Raw genomic sequence first — 25547 nt, 5'->3', positions numbered from 1 at the left:
TAGGGTAAATATGTATTGAAGTATGTACTGAACCACATAAATATGTAAAATTAGTACGTGTCAATTAAAAGAAAATAAAGGAAAAACTAATTTCTTAAAACTTAAAAACTTTGAATATGTTTAAAACACTATAGTGTTCATAACCTTTACTTTCTTATTTGTAATTCACAGGCTATACAGAACATTTAAGGACAGCAAATATTTGTATATGTTGATGGAAGTTTGCCTAGGTGGAGAGCTCTGGACCATTCTCAGGGATAGGTAGGAGATTTAAGAAAATTCTATTGTGTATCTAAAAACATAGTTGCCCCTGATGATCTATAAGAACAGTCCATTATTATAAAGTATAAAGATTATGTTTACATTTTATATATGTTTATATTCTAAAATGTAAGTTAAACATAAGGTACAATCCACTATATACGTATAATTTATTATAATACATAAAAAATTCACTGTGAAAATAATGATATAGGCTTAGTCTACCATAAAAAAGACACTTAGAAAAGCACATACACAGACCTCAGCTTAGCATGAGTGTCAGAATCAGAAATCTCTATACCTGGAATTAACACATTGCTTTAACTTGAAAATAATGATTATAGCTTGAATTAACTTTTTCATATGGGCAATCTGCCTTTCACGGCACTACGAACTTTTTTTTTCAATTTATTGCTCTTCAAAATTAATACAAGTTTCTAGTCATCTCTTTTAGACTTTGCTGATCTTAGGGAAAAATGAATCCATTTATTCATAATAGTTCAAGTAAACAATCTGACTTGGTTTTACTTTTCTACCCTTCCAGGGAAAGTAAAGTTTGTCTCAATAGTGCTTGTTTCTTTTAATTATTAAAATTCATTATATCTCAATTTTTCATCTCATATTTATATAAGTAGCAAATTATCTTTTTAAAAAATATCCTATAAAATATCTCAGAATGTCACTACCTATCTTTTTTTTCAAATAAAAGAGATCAAATTTTACTTTCCTATGAATACTCTTTCAGTCATTTCCTATAAATGATCTACTGGACTTGCCAAAGTCATCTTTTCTCCTTAAAACTTTCACATTTAGACATCTCTCTTTTCCTTATTATTTCAGTCCTGCTCCTCAGACTCTCTGGTGGGTTACATCTTTCTAAAACTTATCTGTAGATAGCCCTGATGTTCCCAGGGACCATGTAATTTCTTTGACATTTGTTACTTTGTAGATATCCTGGCATAGAACAAGTAGCTCTTTATAAACTCTCAATTTAAATTCTCATTCCTAAGAGCATTCTCATAGTACTTTCATATCTTTGTACAACACGCTCTTTCAATTCTTTTATTTCCTTGACCTTACTTACATATGTCAAATGGATTTGGTTTTACCATATTGCATTCTATTATACTAGTGTTTTGTTTGATTTCTTAAAAAAGTAAATAAGGGAATAGGTAAGAAAGCCTATAAGGGATTTCAGTATATTAACATTAGGGATCAGTTTAATATCTGTACTAAGCTATTTTATTAGAGCATATTAATATTTGAATTCATATTTGAAGACAGATTATATCCCAAGCATTGTGACAGAGGCTGGGGATACTTCAATAAATAAAGCAGATGTAGTTCCACTCCTCAGAATTTGCAGACTGTTTCACTAAGTTAATATTTTGATTTGTGAATTAATAGCTGGTATATTTTAATATGGTTCTACAGTTTATGTTTGATCTGACACTTCAATCTATTTATTTACTCAAAATCTCTCCCCTATTTTTTTTTTTATAATTAGAGTTGGATGAGATTTTCAGGTGGAATTACATAGGAAAGCAAATAATAAGCTATACAGAGAAAGGACCAGCTCTATTCCCATAACATTTTAAAAAAACTTCTGTTAAGTTCCATTGCCAACAAGACAACAAAAGCCATGATAAAACTATGTGTGCAGTCCTCTCATGAGGCCTGAAACAGACACCGTCATCATTTTTCCAAATGAATGTTATTTCCTTTATTTCCCTACATAACTTAATTTTTGTATTCCACTTGATAATCAACTCCAGTCATGCCTTCTGAGTGAGATACATTTTGATTTGTTGGGGTAAATAAGGACACTGTGAAGTAGCAACTTCCTTGGGTGAGTGGATGGTGGGAAAATAAGAATGGAGTCCCATTTCTCTCCCTCCACCAGGCTGCTTTCTGGGTCTTCCTTCTTCCTTCCCCATCATCATTAAGTTTTGGGTACACCGTTGCTGAGTCCCCCAATGCACTTAATACCCTGTGAAGAGGCTAGATCCAGAGAACTAGGGGCTACTTGATTCTTCCCAAAGATTCAGAAATGCTGGAGCTTCAACCTTAAAAGCAGTGGAACTGGTACATGTAAAATGACTCAGAATCATCTTCCCCGCCAACTTTCTTTTGTAAGAATACCTACAGCCTTACTGCTTCTATTCTACATGGCCTTCCTTTTTCTTTTCCTTTGCTAGTAAGAAAAGAATAATTTGGGGTATCCAGACTTCAGTTAATATTGCCATTGATTCTGTTTGTTTAAATTGGGACTAAAAGTTGTTAAAAAGAGACAAACAAAAAAAAATGGCAAACAAAAGATTATGCTCCTATGCTATTAGTCACAGTGCATATGAAAATATCTGTAATAAAAATAAACAAATCAAAAACCTCGCCTTGTTCAATTCAATTCATTCAGTTTTGCCCTTGTGGGCAAGGAAGTATTGGTAAGGGAGAAGCTATCTTTTAAAGCCATGAAGAAAATTGGGATTCATTTGAAGGACAGCTTACATGACCACATTCCTTCCTGCCATGAAACACCTCTGAGCTTGAGATTTTGCATGGGAAGTCTCAGACACCCTCCTTCTCCTACTTCCAGCTGAGATGACCATTTACTGCTTTCCTCTTTCTTCTCATCAGCACAGTAAAAGAACACAGAACACTTCTTCATTTGTTGTCAAGAAATGAGAATTAAAATGATACTAATGTATGAATAGAATTTGAGGACTATTAAATGGATTTTTTTTATCTTGAGGCTTGAGCTATACTATTAAACGGTTAACTGTTTCTACTCTTTCCATGGTTTATTATTTGTAATGTTTTATCTTCCAGTTGGTGACTTTTTGTCTCCAAAAAGCTTTGGAGACAAATTATATTTTATTTGTCTTCCTTCTCAACAAAGAATTGGCAATCCCTGCAACTTTTTAAAAATGTAATTGGTTAATATGATAAATAAATATATAAATATATATTAATATTCAGTATATGTTAGCATATTCATAATATCAATATTAGTTTTTAATAGTATAAAATTTTAATATATTAATAAAATTTTAATCCAGTGAAATTTAACATCCGAATATATTTTACTAGAATTTTAATATATTAATTTTTCTACTGAATATCTTAGATAATTACTTCAGAATCTATATTTTTCAAATTTCACAAATCTCACTTCCTATTCATATGTTTTCCTAGATATATTTTATAATCCTACAAGTAACAAGTATTTTTATGTCCATTCTTTTTGTTTCTGGCTATATTGTGTAAGATAATTATTTAAATTTCATCTTTGATGACCTAATAGATGGCTTACATTGAATGTATGTCAAAAGAAATGAGTCTCTCTTCATCATATTTTAGCCTCTCTGACTTTACTATCGGCAATAAGCTTCACAGATTGCCACACACTTTAGACTTATATACCCATTAATGATTGTTGCCACTAGTCAATGTATCCTAGTCACTTTTGACAAGAGTTATTTTGTCTTTGTTATATTCTGATGTCTCAGGACTCAGTTTATGACAAGATGATTAAACACTGTGATTAAATTTTAATTTGAGTTTGTCAATACATATATATAACCCTGTAATTTTCTCAAACTGTTATCTACTATCATTTAGCAAAAACAACCACCCATTTCCAAAAAGGCACAAGAATCTATCCCTTACTTTTCATGAAATGTTACAGATGTCAAGGCACAATTTTTTTTTAACCAGAAAGAGCTATCTAGGTCAAGCAATTTATTTTTTAAGCAACTCTCTAAACTGTTGATTAAACAAGCTTTCACTTCTATTTTAGATCAAATTAACATTGTCATTTCCAATTCTAATAGTAATTTTTCCTTCTGAGTCACCCTAATGTTATGCTTTGTGACTGCACTCAAGATGTATATTTTTAAATTCTCAAATTTCATATATCAAGTATTTAGTGATGGAACATTGTGTTGCTGATAAACACTTTGTATGTGTATACTGTGTTGACTTTTCAAGGTTATCATTTAGTTTTTAAAATATGTTACAAATATATCTGTGTGTGGGAGATACTTGGTACAGTCTTTTGAATAAATAGAAACCAACATTCTAAGACCCTCCAAATTGGCTCAGGAACAAAGAAACCTGAAAATACGCTTTGGGGAATTGATGACAAAAGATGTATGAATTGCGATCAGTTAACTTCATGGAAAAAAGGGGAGGATTTGGATTGGCAGGCAATATGAGGGTGGTTTTTGTGAGAAATATTGGGAAATGAAAAGAATAGATTTAGCAGAGATTTCTGCAGAGCTGATTCATGGCAGTGAAAAGCATTTCACTAACAGTGAAGAGTTAGTGTTGCAAATTCCTCACCACCCCCAACCAAAGACTTTCTACCTATTATCCTCTATGACATGGGCTAATTTTCCTAGTTTAAGATAACAGTTGCAAAGAAGAATTTTGGTGTTCAGTTATAGTGAAATATTTATTGAGTACCACTTGTATGCTAGGCACTTATCCAAATACATGTAGGCATCAATTTTTGAATCTTCACAACAACACAAATGAGGCAATATCTATTATTAGCAACATTGTGCAAAGGAGAACACTGAAACTCAGTGAAATATGTAGTTAAGTGCCCATGCTTGTATAATTATATCAAAATGGATTCTAACTGTATAATTAAAAAGAACCAATAAATTTTAAAAAAGAAACAGTAAGTGAAACCTAATGTTGAGTCCACGTCCATATTTCTAACCTACAGCCTCCTCCCCTAAACCTGAGTTTGTACTAGAATTTTTCCATCTTTCTGTTAATGACCAACTTATTCAGAATATAAGCATACATTTCTGCAGAGATTTCTTGAAAAAGTAATCTCTCCCATATCTTCTGTCATTACAACAATAAAAATGCATTTGTAATTGGGATCCATTAAAGGCTGATATTAAGGACAGTGGAGAAATGTCCAGAGTCACAACTGCAGAAATAATTTCTTCTTCAAACAGTAGTCAAGAATTCGTAATCCTTCAAAAAGGCCCACTGAAATCACAGTTAGCCTTGATGTCAGGAAATAACCCATTTGTGGATTAAAACAAGACATACTTCAAAATTTAACCAGACTCTATTCCATGTACAATTTTATTTTGTTTTTCTTTGCAATGCTTTCCACTGAGGAGGGACTGAGCTCATATTCAGTATAGATTAAGGTGTGTGTTTAAAAAGTAAACAAGTTTACCATGTGAGCAAATAACCTCTCCTATTTATGGACATGAATAATTGGAAGACTATATTTTTCAGAAACACACTACTTCTGAAAAATGACCTGAAAGGTGGCTGCTATAGCCTTGGATTCACTGATAAATTTTGAAAAAAAAAAGTATTCATATTTCACTGCCCAGTTTGTTAGATTTCTGTCTTCGATTTTGACAAAGAAGTAAATGTCACCAAAATGCAAACAGAGCAAGCTGCTGTCTACTGTTCATTGCAAAGTACCTCAAACTATCTCTGGGCTTGTTGCTTGTGTTCCAACCCAGCCACCATAAGAACTGGTGTTCGTACTCATTTTTTATTGGTTCTTTTTAGTTATAAGTGACAGTAGAATCTTTTATGACATAATAATAAAAGCATGCAATATATCATGCTCTAGTTTAGACCCCAATACCTCTCCTTCCCCTTTCCTTTCCCCGATTCCTAGTCCCTTCCCTCTATTGATCTTTCTGCCATTTACTCACAGTTATGTTTTTAATTAATTTAAATATTAATTGGCATATTCATGCATGTACTTAGGAAAGTTATGTCAGATTCATTCCACTGTCTTTCCTTTCCTATCCCGCTTCTCTTCTTTATCTAATCTATTGAATTTCTGTCCTCCTCCCTTATTGTGTGTTAGCTATCACAAATTCGTGAAAACATTCAACCTCTGGTTTTGAGGAATTGCTTATTTCACCTAGCATGACAGTCTGCAAATCCATCCACTTACTGTCAAATGTCATAAAGTCATTCTTCTTTATGGCTGAGTAATATTCCATTGTGTACATATGCCACATTTGCACCTAGGTTGGTCACATAGCTTAGCTATTGTGAATTGTGCTGCTATAAACATTGATGTGGCTGTGTCCCTGTAGTGTGGTGATTTTAACTCCTTTGGTGGAATACCTGGGTCAAATGATGGTTCATTCCTAGTTTTTTTTAGGAATCTCTATATTACTTTCCAGCGTGATTACACCAATTTGTAATCCCACCAACAGTGTGTGAGTGCACATTTTCCCCCATGTCCTAACCAATATTTATTGTTACTTATATTCTTGTTAATTGCCATTCTGACTGGAGTGAGAGGAAATCTTAGTGTAGTTTTAATTTACATTTCTCTAATTTCTAGAGATTTGAACATTTTTTTTCATGTATTTTTTGACGACTCATATTTCTTCTTTTGAGAAGTATCTGTTAAGTTCTTTTGCCCATTTATTGATTGGGTTTTTTGTTGTTGTTGTTTTTGAGTTCTTTCCACATCCTGGGTATTAATGCCCTATCTGAAGTGCAGATGGCAAAGGTTTATTTCACATTCTGTAGACTCTCTCTTCATGCTTTTGATTCTTTCGTTTGCTATGAAGAAGTTTTTTAGTTTCATATAATCTCATTTATTGATTTTTTGTTTTACTTCTTCCACTTTCAGAATCTTGTTAAGTTCCTGGGCCAATATGTTGGGAGTGTTGGGCCTACATTTTCTTCTGACAGGTGCAGGGTTTCTGGTCTAATTCCTATCTATGTCTTTGGGCCACTTTGAGTTTTTTCTTGAATTACACCGTTCTTAAATTGAGCTTGCTACTTTAAAAAAGGAAGTTTATTTTTTTTTAAGTTGTTCCATGAAAAAAACAGCTAAAGTAGGAAGATTCTGATGTAGAATCAAAGAATTAACCTTGGATGTCAAGGGGTTTTTGTTGTTGTTGTTTTCCTTTATTGTTATTTCTTTCAGTCAATCTATATATAGATACAGATGTGGTTGTATATTTTAGGTTTTACATGCACTTCTACATAGAGAGACAAAGAGACAGAGTTTTCTTGCTAAAAATTATAATCAATTGAATATTCCCTTTTTGTTACCTTTTTTTCAAATTGTCTTTTAGCTTCATCTCCTCCTACTGATAAGAAGGCTGTAGTGTAGGAAACTTTTGTCCTGATGACAGAATGTTTTGAAAGCAGAGCTCATTGAAGCTGATTCCAACATGGTTCTTTGAAAACGAGCTTTTTTTTTTGCATTCTCATGAACCGTATCTGCAATGTTTAGAAAGACTGAGAAACAAGCTCTTTAAAAGTACTTAAGAATAAATCCATAAACCACTCGTTTAAGAAGCATATGTGTGGTAGATAAACTCTAAAATAGAACTGACTCTCTCCCCTCCTCGTGCTGTAACTCTGTTCCTGTGTGGATTGTGGTGGGCTGTTCAGAGGAAGCCACCACATACCTGAAACCTGGAATGTGCTTGAACCCTTCTTGATCCCTTTCAGGAAGTTAGATTTGACTATCCCACACATAAGGACAGAAAATCTCTTGGCTTGATCCTGAAATGCTTTAGAAAACCCAGTGGAATGAATGGCACTCATATGACATTTAGCTAGGCAGACTTTGGTCTCTGGGCTAAATTTTGGCCCAGGAATATAGCGAAATGAGAAGGAAAATGAACCTTATTAGAGAAACTAACTTTTATACATTTTTCATTTCATTGTCTGTGTCTTAGAGGTTCATTTGAAGATTCTACAACCAGATTTTACACAGCATGTGTGGTGGAAGCTTTTGCCTATCTGCATTCCAAAGGAATCATTTACAGGGACCTCAAGCCAGAAAATCTCATCCTAGATCATCGAGGTTATGCCAAACTGGTCAGTGCATTTCATACATGGATTCTGTTCTGAAGTTTTAAAATATTATAAAACTGTTTGCTAACATTAAAATCAGGTTTCCACTGCAGTGTTACAACTTTTCTTAAAAGTAGGATTTAGCATTATAGTTTTCAACTAAATATATTTTCAAATTATGTAAAAGTTATAAGAAATTATGTTGTCTATGTTTCAGACACTACTCTGGCAAAACATGCTTTCTGACAAGCATTAGGAAACACTATTCCTGGTGCATGTTCATAGACCTAAAAAAGCTTATAGGTTATTTTTCCTAGTCAGACTCTGCCATCCAAAGGCAAGGCACATTTATAATATAGACAACTGTGAACCATTTTAATAGTATTTATTTAAGAAAAATGCTAATGGTAAAAATTGAAGTCTGGCAATAATGTTCTCAGGTGATGATGATGATGATGATGATGATGATGGTAATGTCAAAAGTTCCAAAGATTTACTGTAGAATGGAAGTTCTCCTATTTTAAAATGTACAAATTTTCTGGGTCTTGGATCTGTCAGTGCCTGATTCCATTTTTAAGCTTTGGGGATTTTTTATATAGCATATGGTTCTTAAAGAAATCAAATCAATACAGTTAATGATTTATAGTGACATCCGAATTGTTTTAGAAAAGAAACAGATTTTCTGCATTTGCAGCCCCTCTTTTAGAAGGTTTCTTAAAAAAAAATAAGGTTCCACTCTTATTTTATTAATGTTTACCAGGGGCAGATTCGTGTATACTTTTTAAATATTTTTTTTAGTTGTAGATGGACACAATACCTTTATTTGTTTATGTGGTGCTGAGGATAGAACCCAGGACCATTTATTTCAACGATAGCATGCCTTCTCAAATAATTAATATTAATAAAATTGTCAATTGCATAAAGTCCAGCATAAATCAGTATATTCTGGGAAAGATGTTGGGTAGGAGCACTTGGACTTTTAATGTTTTTGAGTAAAGGGGAATTTTTTTCTTTATGCCCCAACTTCTGGTGGCATAAAAAGGAAAAAATGAAAAATTCTTCAGGAAAGAAAGTTTGCTTTTCTTATTAATGATGTGAATTTAATTCAATATTCGGGTCCAACTTTTCCCACTGCTACAGGGTTCAATCAGGGTAACATTGTTTGCAGGATACATGATTCCTTTTAGAAAAGAAAATTATAATAGCCTGGATCTGTTATTTTTTATTTTCATGATTCAGCAAAATAATTTATTGCATTACAACCTAATCATAAGTGGCTTACTATCTTATCTTTCTCTCTTTTTAAGGTTGATTTTGGCTTTGCAAAGAAAATAGGATTTGGAAAGAAAACATGGACTTTTTGTGGGACTCCAGAGTATGTAGCCCCAGAGATCATCTTAAACAAAGGTCATGACATTTCAGCTGACTATTGGTCATTGGGAATTCTAATGTATGAACTTCTGACTGGCAGGTATGGACATTTATAGGGAACTGCTGGTAAAAATAGGCCACATATAATTTTACATTCCTGACTTTGTCACTGTGATTAGTCCATCTAGGTAGATTTCAGCATATCTCATACTTCAATTAGTTATGCTAATGACAATTCACAAAGATCTAAAATACGTCCAATGAAGACAACCAAATCGATTCCAATTTTTAGTCTCATTATTGCTAAGTACTTATATGTATGTGAATGTAGATGGATCCAGTGTCTTAATTTGAGATTTGAATTTAATCTTGTGGCTGGCAATGAAGCAAGGGAAATGATAATCTTAAAATTTCAAAGGTTAACATAGAAGTAAGAGAACTGTTTAGCAATTTTATATATGTATGTGAATTCACAAAACGTGAATATGTTGCAGACTATTTGTATAATATTGTAATATTGTAATCAACAACAACCAAAATGGGCATTAGGAATATCACATGGCATAAGACAGATTACAAGCTCCCCAAAGACCTATATTAACAGAGAAGTGAATACATAACTGTGAAATGTAGTAAGAACAGAAAGTGGAAGGGCCTTTATGATCCACAGAGTTTGGTAGAGAACTACGTTTGTCCAGAAGGCTTTTCAAGAATTGAAGACCTATAGTGCCAACCCTTTAAAAGGAAGACTGGGACTTAGATGTAGAGAGGAAAAAGAAAGGACATCATAGGCATGGCTTTCCTTAAAATTTGGAATAGAATTATAGTCTATGATCCAGTAATCCCATTATTGGGTATATAGCCAAGAAAATAAAATCAGTCTATTGAGGGACATCTGCACTCCCCTGTTTATTGCAGTCTTATTCACAATAGCCCAAATATGGAACTATCCTAAGTATCCATCAGCTAATATATGGATAAAGACAATGTGGTACATATACTCCATGGAACACGTGTTTGACCATTTTAAAGGATGAAAGACTGACTTTTGCCACAAGCAGCGTAGAAAGGAGCTGGAGGTCATTATATTAAGTGAAATGAACCAAACACAGGGAGACAAATATTGTATGATTTACTTCTGGGTAGAATTTGGAAAACTTGATTTTTAGAAATTGAGTAAAGAACAGTGGTTATCAGAGGCTGGAAAGCATACAGGGGTGTGATGAAATGGGGAGAGGTTGATCAATGGGTACTAAGGTACAGTTGGATAGAAGTTAGAAGTGCTAGTGTGCTGCTGCACAGTAAGGTGACTATAGATGTCAATACTGTGCTGCACATTTCAGAAAGCTACAAAAAGGACTTTGACAGTTTTCACTATAAAGAAATGATAAACATTTGTGGAGATAAATGTTTCTAATCTAATTTAAGTATGATGCAATGTATATATGTATCAACACATTATATGGAATCCATTAATATGTATGCTTTTTACGTTTTATGCATCAGTTAAAAATTAAAACTTTTTAAATGTTAAAAATAATTGAATGAAAAGAAAAAAAAGTGTAGCTGTAGAGATAGTACATAGGTTGGAAAAATGGAAAAGTAAAGATCCAGAAATTTTTGTAGAAAGAGGATGTAGAAGTCAATGAAAATAGAAAAGCACAATTGTATGTGTGAATAGGATATTACAAGTGGGAAGGAAAAGCTTAATTGCATAATAGAAAATTCATCACATAAATACTTGACCAGTGTATACTTTTTTAAATATATTTTTTTAGTTGTAGATGGACACAATGCCTTTATTTATGTATCTTTATGTGGTGCTGAGGATAGAACTCAGGTCCTACACACATGCTAGGTGAGCACTCTACCACTGAGCGACAACCCTGGCCCCTCAGTGTATACTTTTGATATCCGGTGATCATGATATAACCTTCAGAATAATAACACCACAATGTGTCAAGTATGATTTTCCAAATTCAGTGACAAAGATAATCATATTACCATCAAAATTACATCATGTATGGTGTTGACTGTGAGGAGGATTAGAATTGCCGTACCTTTTCTAGACACCTTTATTGCTTAAAGATAATATACCAAGTATTATGTAGTTCTTGGAGAATGTTATGGTATAAACCCAAGTAATTTATATCAAGACAGTTTATTCTTAAAATACAAATGCAACATATAATGTACTGGGACATTTCTCAAAAACACTTCTACATGACCTACTCCACAGAAAGATGAGTCCAAATAAAGCACTCAGGATCAGAGAAACTAGAAAAAGGATCGATGGAGAGTTTTGCATTAAAAACTAGAATTTAGTTGAAATAATTTAAATTTGTATTACTGTACAGAATTTAAGTCTTATAATTTTTAACAATCTTAAAACAATACCAAAACCAACCAAAGTTGAAGTAGTAGGAGGAAAATAGAACTAACTATATGTATACTTATACCTCATCATTTAGAATTAGGAATCTTAATTGTTTTGAAAAGCTGAAGCATGTTATTTTAAAAAAGAAAGTATAAATTCAAAGTTTTTATAAATTTCTTTACTTTAGAGAAAACTTTCAGGAATTTATATTGTCATTGAAGAATTGCTATTTGAATTTTACCATTTTTCTAGTTTTACTCCTCAGTTGAATAAAGTCAAAGTAAATTGAATGCCTATATTTTTCAAAATCGAATGTAATATAATCCATGTTTTTCCATCCACACAGATAAAAACATGAAATTATGTTAATCAAATGCTGATAATTAATATTTTGGGTATTTGATAACTTTTTACTTTTAAGTAATTTTAAGTTTTACATATTGCCTGAATATTTAAGACTGTATGTATATAACTTCTGAAAAACCACAAAAGCTCTCTTTAAAAAATTGTTCTATTTATCTAAGATAAACATATAAATATAAAAGCAAAATCATGAATTAAAATGCATTAAATTAATAAAAAATGCCAGATTTGTATCTTCCTCACTTTTTAAACTAAAGATCAAAATTCCTAAGAAACAGAATACTCAATTATAACATCACATAAAACTTTTTAAATTCTAAGAGAATACTAAACATAATTTCATGTTCATTCATTTTAAAAGTGACTAAAACTGACTTACAGCTAATAACATATTAAAGTAAACAGAAAATAATTATTACAGAAAATGAGGCAGATAGCGTCACATCCCTCAACAAAAGCAAATGGGCTTCTATTTTACGTCTACTGAATAAAAGAAAATAGTTCAATCTTCTATTAATAAACATGCAGTATAAAAATAAAATAATCCACAAGATTTCTTCTCAAAGAAATAAAAACCCTGGATAAAGTATAATTGAGTTGATTGGCATGACAAAGGCCAAAGAGTTAAGGGTTAGTTTCAATGACCAGGACAGCAAGAAGCTAGGCACCTACACTAAACAGAACTGAGGGGAACAGCAGAGAAACCTCACCCATTTATGGTTTTTGCCAAGAGCTTGCATAGTGTTTAGCTGCTAATTGAATTTCTTTTTGTTTTCATTACTAATGTAAGCCCCAACATAAGAATTGGTATCATTTTTGGAGTTTATAACAATTTCACCATTCTTATTTAGAAAGTAAAAATCATGTCTCTGATCATGTCTTGCTCTCATTCTCTTAGCCCACCTTTCTCAGGCCCAGATCCTATGAAAACCTATAACATCATATTGAGGGGGATTGACATGATAGAATTTCCAAAGAAGATTGCCAAAAATGCTGCTAACTTAATCAAAAAACTATGCAGGTAATTGTTTTAAACACATTGTTTTTGAAAGGATCATAATGTGAAAATAATTAGATTACTTAACAAAATGATTATTTTTCTTTCAGGGACAACCCGTCGGAAAGATTAGGAAATTTGAAAAATGGAGTGAAAGATATTCAAAAGCACAAGTAAGCCCACTTTCTTTATAACTTTTAGGTGTCAGAGTTCAGAAAAGTGTTTCTGTAAGGTGGTGTATTTCGATATGTGTAGAGTTATTGGTGTATAAGGGATACAGCTCTCCTACAGGAACAGCCAAAGAGCTTGTAGAGATAGGTTAGCCTTTCCAAGGCCCTTCTTCCTGTGTCTGGAGCTGTACTTAGATACATGTGTCAACCCTGTGGCTTCTCAAACAGCAAATTCACTGATTCAGTTGCTCTGAACTCACACTAGCTAGCATTTCTTTTTCCTCTCTGGCCCAAAGGGGAGAGGGGAATGTTTATTTTTAATTTAGGAACTCTACTCCCTACTACAATATTAAAAACAAAGTTGCCCACTGTAGCTTACCTAAGTTTTTTAGATTAAAGCCAAAATATATATTTTTCCAACTATCTCCCAATTAAATATAACAGGAAAGCAGTGCAGAGTACACCGTTTTTGAAATAACAGGTATCATAAGAACTTACCTAGGTTCGCTGGATGTTCCAAAGCTAATCTAAACATAGACTGATTTTTCTCTTAGCCTGCTTACCTGACACTCCCAATAAATTCATACCTTTATCAAAGGAACTTATTTACTAAACTATCTGAATATCTAGAAGGCCTATTAAGAATTTGGTGTACACATTTGCTAATGGTGGCGTCTTCATAGAACAAAAGGAAAACACCTTCCTGTGCCATACATGGTTCTTATTTTCACAGAAAAGCTGTATTTTTTTAAATATTCTTTCTATCTTAAAAAAGGAAAAAAAAGTAAGGAAATTGGGATATGAAGAGACAAATAGAGGACTATGAAAAGGGTAATTAGCTTAGGCTGCACTGTGAATCAGTGGCAGAGATGGAAAGTTAATTTTCTGTCCTCACTTCATCTCCTGACTCTATCTCCTTAAAATAAAGGGTCTAGTACGGCACAGGGCCAAGCATATGATGACACTTATAAATTATAATGACAATAGGGGAACAAGGTCATACGGATATTACACTGAAATGACAAGAAAAACAGTTGCATAGCGGTTGGTGTTCAAATTTGACAATCACACTTTCAAAATATGCTTTTTATGAGATAAGCTAATTGAAAAACATCTGATTCAAGAGAAGGCATTTTGTCACAGGAAGATATTAGCCTAATTGCTTTCTAGGGCACACAAAACCTACGTGTTGTCCTGGAAGACTCCAGAAAGGTACTATGCCTCTGATGATGTTTTTTTTTTCCTTTCCTAGATGGTTTGAGGGCTTTAACTGGGAAGGTCTGAGGAAGGGCACCTTGACTCCTCCCATCATACCAAGCGTAAGTGACTTTCCATCTGAAATTGTGTGACATGCTCGCTGGTGTTGATGTCATTAGCAAAGAAGTGTTATTTGTCAAATTTTGTCCTGTGATGGGTTTGATAAGCTATCAAAGTACCCCATTAAAATGATGGCATACTCTAAACTCCCAACTTCAAAACAGATAACTTTGGGGATGGTTGTTATGGATGTATTTTAGCCTTATCTTTTTTAACTCTCCACTTTCATTCCAGTCACCTGTGTTGATGAATATGATTTAATTTTTTGCTGTGGTAAAGACTAACTGTGTGCATGTGTAGACAGAAGAACAAAGTGAATCTGCAGCAACCAGTTCAGCGGCTATCATTTCTTGGCCAGCATTCCATTTCTGCCCCTGTAGTTCTCCCTGCCCCGCAATGTGACTTTGAGCACTCTCAGATACAACATGTCCTTTCATTCCTCTATCAAGCTCTGAAAGAAAAAGAGCCAGGTGTGGTAGTACTTGCTTATAATCCCAGTGATTCAAGAGACTGAGTCAGGAGGACCACAAGTTCAAGGCCAGCCTCAGCAATTTAGTGAGGCCCTAAGAAATAAATTAATGAGGGTCTCAAAATAAAAAAAAATATAAAGGGATGGGGATGTGGCTCATGGTAAAATGCCTCTGGGTTCAATCCCTAGTACAAAACTAAGTAAATAAATAATAAAAGAAAAAGATTCTTTTTTTAACACATCAATTTTCTTTTTAAATAGCCACTTCATTCACTAAGTGGACTCTTTACATCATAGTTACCTGAAATAGATTTCAACTGATTGCATTTATATTTTTCATCTGTTTAATAAAATGTGGTGTGTCTTAATCAAGTGAGAGAGGGCTGCTTTGTGATCCTGGGACTTTTATTCATATGCTACCTCTTTCTAAGATTAAAGTCTGCTCTTTTACAGGATTATTTTTCCTTTTTCTAAGATTTATTTCTGAGCCAACATTTGTTTATTCATAAAACAAATTTTAAAAAATACCATTACCATGTCCCACATTACAGATGCTAATTGCATTCATGAAGCTTTGGTTCTAGAACAAAAGCAGAGAAAAAAGCTGGAAGAGAGAAATAAATAAATGCTAAACTCAAATTATTCTAATGTAAATTTATCTTTTAAGGGATCTTTTAAGCAATAGAAATATTAAACTGGCTTCTTGCTGATGCTCTGCTGATTGGACTTTGCCCAGTAAATTTATAAGAATTTTGCTCAAGTTTAGAAATGGCTCTTATATAGAGAATAAAGAACAATGCCTGGATTCTGCCTGCTTCTCTGCCTCATCTCTGCGTACTGTCCTCATTTCTTAAATAGCAGTTATGTCAGCATCTTTTGGTTACTTCAAAGCATGGAGTTCTCTCTCTCTCTCTCTGTCATCTCAGGACCTTGGCATATGCTACCCTCCATATTGAATTCACTGATTCTTAGGTTATAAGTCATACTTTTTCAAGAGGCTTTATATGTTCACTCTTACATTCTCAAAGCACTATATATATATAACATATACATATATATGTAAATGTACATAAATATGAATATATATTGTATATATATATTGCAGCACTAGCCAAAGTTCATACTTACATAAAGATTTTCTTAATTATTGGTTTTAACCACACAATTTATTTCTGTAATATAAATCCCTGTGTGGATTTGTTTTTATTTTTACTTACCACTGTTAACCACAATTCAAACCCAATTACATAGTAGATGTACCTATTACATAGTAGATGCTCAAAAAATTATCATTGAAAAGGGGATAAAATGCTTTTTAAAATTCAAAATAAAGCTGCGTGATAGCACATGCCTGTAAGCTTAGCAGCTTGGGTGGCTGAGGCAGGAGGATCATGAATTCAAAGCCAGCCTCAGTAAAAGTAAGATGCTAAGAAAATCAGTGAGACTCTGTCTCTAAATAAAATACAAAATAGGGCTGGGGATGTGCTCAGTGGTCAAATGTCCCTGAGTTCAATCCCCAGTACCAAAATATATAAATACAATAAAATTAAAAATAGAGAAAATGTGGTACATGCACATAATGACATATTATTCAGTCATAAAAATTAATGAAAATCTGTTGTTTGTAGCAACATGGATGGATCTGGAAAGTATGACATAATGTTAAATAAACCAGGCACAGGAAGACAAATGCCGCCTGATCTCACTTATATGTAGAATCTAAAACAGTTCATCTCTTAGAAGTTGAGAGTAGAATGGGGACTACCAGAGGCTGGGAAGAGTAGGGCAATAGAAACAGGAAGTGGGGGAGGTTGATCAGTGAGTACTAAACAGTTAAAACAGGAGCAAGGAGTTCTTGTGTGCTATCACAGTACAGTGACTACAGATAACAAAAATGCCCTATATATTTCAAGAAAGTATAAGAAGGGATTTTCAAAGTTTCACTACAAACAAATGATAAATGTTTGAGAAGATAAATATGTTTAACCTAATTTAAACATTATGCGATGCACACATGTATCAAAATTTGCATGGTACCTCACTGATTAGTATAATTTTTATGTTTCTATGTATCCGTTGTTTAAAAATAACAATTCTTTTTAATAATGGAGAGTAAAGTAAAATCCCATGGAAAAAAAGTCAGAAACCTACTCGTTTTCTCATGTTGCAGGTTGCATCACCCACGGACACAAGCAATTTCGACAGTTTTCCTGAGGACAGTGACGAGCCACCGCCTGATGACAACTCAGGCTGGGATATAGACTTCTAATGTATTTCTCTTACCTGCTTCTGCCTTGCTGAAGACAGCTTTTTCTGAGACACAGCTGCCAGCAAACTTGAGGGAAAGAGAGAAGATTAGTGCTCGGGGTCACCATGATGCCTTTGATCGATGCTGCTCCAGTAACTACAGTGGCATTAGGACTTATTGCTTAGATGACAATAGTGCTCTTTACATGTTTTCTGTTTGAACCTAAAATAGCAGTTGACATGGTGGTCCTGAAGCAAAGCCTTTCACCAGTAAAGTGATGTTTTCTATTGTTGCAACGATCTTGCTTTGCTCTGACTATAATTTGAAAGACTGTAGGAAGCACTTCAATCTAGTAAAAGAGTCTGTACCTTGCTAGACTTTTCAAGATGAAAGAATAATATATTGGTACGATAGATGACGACGGTACAGAACCTGGGCTATCCCCTTTTTTTAAATGAAGGTTGTGGAATCTATTACTGCAAGACGGTGTATATACCGTAGAAAAGAGGACCACACATCTGTGGGTCATGGAGTTCATGTCAAACCAGTGCTAGAAGTTTCATGATTTTATTTCCCAGCAGTGCTGATGACAAGACTGAATGTTACCTTTTCTTTCTGACAGATTTTAAAAATTGATATGATAAAAGCACAACTGCTATGGATTCTCCTGAGACCTTTCATAGCAGGTATATATGCATTTTAGCAGAGGATTGAAAAAAATGCATGATATTCATTTCTTTTTGATAAATTGGCATGACAGAGTGGGGGGAAAAAAGCAATTCACAAAACCATTTCATGTTTTAAAAAAATATTGTGCTTAAAGATGGTCCTGGAAATAAGTGACTAGCAGCCAATTGGTTTACCTATTTACCGAACATACCCTCAAACTGAGGCTTAAAATATTTCCTTTTATAAAAATAAACCCTTGAGTTAGGGGTGGGATAGGGTGGGGAGGGATTAAGACCCATCCAAAAAAAAAAACTATATAGGTGCTATGTATATCTTTCATCTGTAATGTCAGTGTCTGAACAGACAACACAAATTCTAAACCTTACATGTCTAGCCAGAGACTCAAGCATTTTCACTAAATTTATTAAACCAAACACCTGTCAGATTTCACTTACACAACATAGTCTAAGTTTGAGAGAAAAAGGTGATTTGGAAATCTTTTTGAACTAGCTTCTTGTCTTAGGCCTGAACCAAAAAAGAAAAAAAGAAAAAGTCAGAAAACACAATGTTAAAGTTATTAAAGTTCACAAAACCAGGAAGCTCACTCATTTGAGGTCAGGAAAGAAAACAAGAAATTGTCCAGGTGTTGATTACCTTTTCCTGAATAAGCTCACACATTTGTTCAAGTAGGAAAGGGTTAGAGAAGGAAAAAGGAACATGAATTCATAAAAATTGATTTTAGCTAAATAAAACAAATATTAGTGAACCTGAAATTTATACTAGACTAGAAATGAAAATATCAAACTGATTTGCTTTTTTTCACATAAAGAATCGGCAAATGAAACCAGGTCCGTGGGCGGGCAGGCTGGTTGAACATTATTAGCTGTCAATAGCTGAGTTTTCTGGAAGCTTTTCCTTGACAGATAGCATTACACCTACATAGACCAATGTATAACCTTCAAAGCTGTCTTGGAACTGTGTGTGAACTTGGTATAATTAAGACAGGTTTGCTTTTTAACATTAGAGTGTTTTACTAATCAATCTAATGTAGACGTTTCTGCAAAACTATATTGAATTGGTTTGTCATATCTTAGCCAAGTAAGTATATATTATGAATTTTGTTTGAATTTTTCATACTCAAAAAACTACTTTAGAACATGATATCAAAATATACTCTAAAACATGTTCAGCATAAAACTACTAAGTTTGTATTATGTATAATTAGGATAAAATTTGATTAAAACTTTGATCCTAAGATATTATTGATATTATTGTTATTGGAACATTCCCTCCCTTACAAATTCTCAAAATCATTATATATATATATAATTCCAATTACCACCAATGTTCAGTTATTTTTGTTTAAAGATTGTGTGGTGTAGGCATGCAAAAGGCTTGCTAGAATATTTAATTTACCTTGTCATTAGGAAAGTAAATCTGATCCTACAAATTTTCAAATATCACAAAAATCCCAGAAATTAGCACTTACTGTGCATTTTGGACTATGGTTCATGTCTAAGACAACCCATTTGTAAAGTTCTGTGGAGAAGGAAGAAGTAGCATTCAGCACAACGTAACTGTAGATTGTTTTTCCCACCTGTACCTACATCTTTGTTCATTTCACCCATAACATTGCATCAGGATGTCTAAAGCAATCACCAAAAACTAAAGGTGAACTATATCTTCCAAGAATTATTAACAGAAAACATTCATCTGATTTATAATATTTAATTTTAAGGAATTAAATCTTGTCTTAATGAAGACACTAGGGCTATAATTCATGGTCAGCTTCATAAAGTGCATCTCATTTTACTTCTGAATTTTTCATGCCCCTTCTTTTTTCTTACATTAAAGAACATCTGGATAAGTTAGAATAGTGCCAACTTGTTTGTGAACTGACTTTCTTGTCAATATTTCCAGTATGGGAAATAAGGGCTTTCTGTGTGTCTTGATTCACAGGAAAACTGAAAACTGCCAAGGAAAGGAACATCAAAGTTGAGATAGATTGAATACATTAGAGAAAATTATTTGTGGAAAATTGCTGTAATTGATTTTTATGTTTATTACCTTCCTTGTTATTACAGTATGAATCAGACCCATGTAGCATTTAAAACAAATGTATTTTGATTATATACTTAACAAATCATAGTTTTTACTTACAATTATAAATATACATGTGAATTTTACATGTATAATGATACATACATAACTATTGGATTTTTCTTGCTTCATTTTTAAATGACTGAACTGATGATGAACTTAAAGAAGTCAGCTACCATATTGACAACAAGGATATTAGAACTGATTTCATACAATAGAGGTGATCTGTGCATTATCCATAACACTGTTTTCTTTCACAATAGGACCACAGACAAATATTTATGTAAATAGATATTTTTGTGTGATATTTTGTGGTACATATAACTTTTTTTAGTGTTTCACAGCATTATTATTTTGTTTTATTTGTATTGAATAATGTTTTTAGGTCCAAGTAGACTTGAATTAATGTCATAATTGTCAGTATTATTGAAAACTATGTCAACAGTACTGTTATTCATCTGTCCCATAGTTTAGAACATGACCTGGCTATCTGGCATTGTTGCAAGTGCCTTAAATTCATGGCATCTGATTAAAAAAAAAAAACAAATTTGGTGTTATGCTGCATGACAAAGACAAACACACCTCAAAATGTTGTCCTTTCTTAGCTTGCTGCGTTTTACAGTTCTTTCTGCTAACAATTTATAAGCCTTTATTATATAATATTGATGAATTACAGAAATGATGAAGTTGTTCTCTTATTTCTGTTAAATGTACCAGAGCTGTGTATCTGTTAATGAGATACAGCGTCATTTCTGTGAAATGTATAAATGTATGTGCAGGTCAAATTAATATATGACATACTATCAGTCTGTATACAGGTATTCCTGTTTTGCTAAGCTGTGCAGATTCAGTGAAAAAGCAATTAGTGCAGTCATGTTCTAGCATAGCTCATTTTATAGACTCCATTAACAATGGTCCAACCCAAAAGAAAATCAGAAATGACTGCTAACCACACCTCGTTCTGAAACCAATGACGAAAAAGTAACTTGGTGCACCACTCAACAAAACAGGATGCTTTCTTTGAGTTCTTGTATATGCAAATCATTTATGAGGCAAGTTTTCGACAGACCTGGAAAGCAAAACGTTGAAAGTATGTTGTAAGCCCTCCTCTTTATCTGCCCCTGCATCAACAGACAGAGCTCTGGGACCTTGACCATGACTCAGAGGTTTGGGCTTTCTGAGTAAAGGGACATTTCTTTAAGCATCATCTATCAAATTTATTTCAATGTATGATGTTTTTACAACTGGTCAGTTCTTTTGTATTCTTACTGCTATGGTTATTTGATTGTCCTCTTAGAATTTGTTCTACATGAAAGAGTCCTTTGTTAGTCAGAATGCAACAAACTGTCATCAAATGGTCATTGACCACTTGCACTCTTTTGATGTAGATTAAAAACTTTTTCATAAACTTAACCTGCTTTGATTTGCTCTGTATTTTTCCTGCAGCTGTAATTGCTGAGTGCCTGTTGTATACTTTATAGAGTTGAAATAAAAAATAATTACTTTTGAACTTAGTTGCTCTTTAATTCCACATGAGATTTAAAAGATGGAATTGGTATATCATACTAAAAGGGAACTACCACGTGATGCTATTGTAGAATATAACTACAATCATCTAGAAAATACTTCTACTCCACGAATCTTTCATGAAATAATCTAATCTGATCTAAAATCAATCTAACAATTCAGTTTAAAGCACTCAATGGGAATAACACTGGGCCACCTGGCAAATGTAGACCAAATGTAGATATCCATATGAAACCATAAATTAGCAGATTTCACTATATTATCACAAAACACTCCTTTGGGCATTTCTCATCAAACTCCAGAGTAGACAAGCAAAGGGAGGATTCCCATAAATTACTATATGCAAGGATGGAATCATTTAATATGAAAAAGCAATTTACAAGTCTTTGTCCAACGTTTGTTCACTGGGTCCCTCTGTTAAGCTTCATATACATAAAAGCATATAGTTTTAAAGAATATGATTATAACTCATTCAACTTTTCAAAACCCTGGTAAGAAGATTATTCCTTCATCCTTTTGTTCCTCACTGCAGTAATGAGGCACACATTGAAATCTGATGCACAGCATAAAGATTCCCTCATTATGACTGCATTTGTATTGTTGACACCACATTGCCAATGATAGTGAGTTAAAAACCCTGGATAAAAGAAAACTAGAAACTTAGTCTAGTTTGCTTTCTCAGACAGAGTCAATAACATACTTTGAAAAAAAAATACTATATCAATATATCACATAAAATAATTTTATTTATTTTGAAAATTGAAGTGTGACATTTTAAAAAATCTATGCTATAATTTCTTTAATTTTCACACTGTAGATTTAAGAAAGAATGATCTTCCCTAATCAACCTTTTTAAATTAACTACACAGTTTTAGGAGCAAAACGCAGATTAACAGTCACGATCACTTCAGAGATGGCAGTGAGGGAGGGTTGGCAATGGTGAGGACACTGCTCCCACCACTGTCACATTTGCACATATTAATTTCAATGCAATTAAATCAGCACACGATTATTCAACAATGACAATAGGATTCAACTGTAAATTTGAGAAGAATGAATTGGATTGTGCGTTCATCCAAGTTGATCACATTTTGCTTGCAGACCTAAACACAGATTCTCAGTTATAGCCTTAAAGATGTCACGAACAGCCACCACATTTAATATGCTTTTTTCAAGAGTTCTATTTAAAATTTTCCTCAGCATTCTATTAATTTTCAACTAAAAAAAATGATAAATTGATGAAACATGAATACTTCTCTCTGGAAGTTGTTTTGCACCCCAGGTGAATTTCTGGAGCGAATGACAAATCCCTCCACATACCAACTATTGGAACTAAATGAGTTAACCCTAAATCTCATACTAAAAAAAAAAAAAAAAAAAAAAAAAAAAAAAAAAAAAAAGGTGGGGGGAAGGTGAGAGGAAGAGGAAGGAAAGAAAGAAATAAAACAAGGGATAAAAACAACCCTAATGGGTGGCCAACCATTTCATTAAAATTAGTGAACAGATTCAGGCCATATGATCTAGGCCAGTGTTTTCCAAACATTAATGTCATATGGTGTTTCTGGGAAATAAGCTACGGATTCCTGGGGCCATCTACTGTTACTTTGATGTATAACCTAGGAATGTGATATTTTAACAAGCACCTTATTTTATTTTGATGGAGATTTTTATGTATGTTCCCCCATAGAAGAGAAATCAGAAAATAAGGTCCATTGGAAAATATTTCAGGAATGGTTGGGCAAAAGAACAAAATGGGAAAAATTTGAAATAGTTATGACTATCAAAAGCATATTAAATACCTTTGAAAATACTAAATATTTATATTCCACTTATATAGATCTCATTCCTAATTAACATATTAAAATAGTATATTAATAATAAACTATTTTTAAGGAATAGATTTACATCTTGACTTACAATGCCCGAAAGGTATATTTATACCTATTTCTGGTATCTGGTAATTCAGGGCAGGATACTAGCAGTTAACTTGCATGAGGCCTTTCAGTCCTCTAGAGAGAAATGAGAATGGATTTAAGCTTCCGGCTCTCAGCTGGATTTTGACCTCAATTCACCAATGTCTGATTTCCCTCTGTGGAGTATTTCCGTTTTCCATGGAAGTTAGATTTAGCAATTTGACTTGCTTTGACCATTAAAAGGTGGATCTGTCACTTCAAGGAGAATCTTTAAGCGCCAATTCGTGCTTCATTATATTCTCTTTTTCCTCTAAGGTTGTGATGGGCAATTCATCAATAGTGGCTGCCCTGTCAGTTTCAAAAGAGAATGTGAATGGCAGTGAACAAGAGCAAAGCACTTACTAAGGCTTTAGAGTGAAATACATGGTTTTGGACCACTAGGATTCTAGCTTTGTCTATTTCTGCTGCATGACCTTGCCTGTTTCAATTCATAAAATACCACACACATACAGAAGAAAGACAAGGTCTGACCCAGCCTCTGCAAGTGTGTTGCCAATACAAATAACACACTTTTAGGTCCAAGATACCAGAATAAATCTTAAGACCTTGAATCATAGTAAAGACTTGGTGAATTCATTCAAATGCATAATCTTTTGATAAAAAGCATTTCAAATGTGACATTGAAAAAATATGACATGAAAAAGGTAGACCTCAACTCAGTAATGGGCATAAACATTCTCAGGACCCAGGCCATTTAAAATTGGTGTAAGGAGTTATTTGGGCAATGTATGTGAAGACTCACCTTTTGAAGCACCAGGTTGAGTCATGAGAAACAATGAATCTAGTTGAAAGTATGTTAGTTATGAGATTGGGGGTTTACAATTCCTAGGAAGAACAGGATTCCTGGAAAGATTCGAGAGCTACAGAGTTAAAACAATAAAAACAAGCTGGAATGGAATCAAAGTGCAACCTAAACTATAATTCTTATATATGTATCCCTTGTTAAGTTACACATGCCATAAATTGCTTTAAATTTGCACAGTTTTGTGAATTTCCCAAGGCTTTAGTTTCCTTATCCACAAAATTAATCTTTTTAGTAATTATTCTTTTTAGTAATACAATTGTGTGATTCTAAGTTACTTCATTTTCTGAATCTCTCTTTCCTTATTTTTTAACAGCAGGTATTGCCAAACTATAGTCCACGGACCCAATCTGGCTCGCAGTCTATTTGCAAATAAAGTTTTTATAGAACAAAACTAATAGATACCATCTATAGCTGCTTTCATGCTACAACATTTGATTTGAGTAGCTATGTAGAAGCTGTAATAGTTAATACCTGATCCTTTTCAGAAAAGCTTGTCAACACTTGATTAAAAGGGAAAACTTACAACGAACCAGTGGTTTTCATATGGAATTTTCCATAAAGCCTCAGTTCACTGAGATGGTGTCTCCTAGGCCATCTGGATGGAATGATGAGAAATATGGGTTGAAAGAAAGGGACGCACAGTGAGTAGGCTCCAAGGGCTCCAGATTTCTAATTCTAATTCAGCCAAAGAAGTTCTAATATTATCTGTTCCACGACTAGGGATGTGATTGGCATTCATTCATCTGAAGAAATGATTGTGCTGTTTTAGATCATATTTGAGGTTCTTTTCATGTGTGAGTTTCTATGTGGAGAGAAGCTAATGGCTTAATTTCCCGATTCAACTGGTGATACGGGTGATTCGCTTCATGAACAATGATCAGATTGAATGCTTGTAATTATACTCAAATTTACTTTAAAAAGATTGAGACTATATCAAACAAAATAAGTGATATTCCAAAATTTGCACACTTCTTGATCTGTGTAAGTTCAAAGGTGAAATATTGTTTCTGCCCCCCCGAGTTTTTGCATGTTTTATAACTTTTCTCACAGAAACAGCTTCCATTTAATACATATAT

General features: G+C 33.4%; 1 protein-coding gene across 4 annotated transcripts in view; it reads left to right on the top strand.

The window, feature by feature from the left end:
- Positions 1-21676, top strand: part of Prkg1 (protein kinase cGMP-dependent 1) — a 1167449-nt gene extending 1145773 nt beyond the window's left edge. For all 4 annotated transcript variants that reach the window (XM_021720211.3, XM_005340332.4, XM_078042034.1 and 1 more), the window contains 7 exons: positions 172-261; positions 7968-8109; positions 9393-9556; positions 13095-13217; positions 13304-13366; positions 14616-14682; positions 17320-21676. In XM_021720211.3, the coding sequence (XP_021575886.1) occupies positions 172-261; positions 7968-8109; positions 9393-9556; positions 13095-13217; positions 13304-13366; positions 14616-14682; positions 17320-17418 (748 nt within the window). In that variant the 3' untranslated portion in view covers positions 17419-21676. The remainder of the gene's footprint in view (positions 1-171; positions 262-7967; positions 8110-9392; positions 9557-13094; positions 13218-13303; positions 13367-14615; positions 14683-17319) is intronic.
- The last annotated feature ends 3871 nt before the right edge of the window (positions 21677-25547 follow it).

The sequence above is a fragment of the Ictidomys tridecemlineatus genome, chromosome 1 (assembly GCF_052094955.1).
Source record: "Ictidomys tridecemlineatus isolate mIctTri1 chromosome 1, mIctTri1.hap1, whole genome shotgun sequence".
Classification (NCBI taxonomy): domain Eukaryota; kingdom Metazoa; phylum Chordata; class Mammalia; order Rodentia; family Sciuridae; genus Ictidomys; species Ictidomys tridecemlineatus.
Note: the sequence above shows the minus strand (reverse complement) of the source record. Positions and strands in the feature narration are given on the sequence as shown.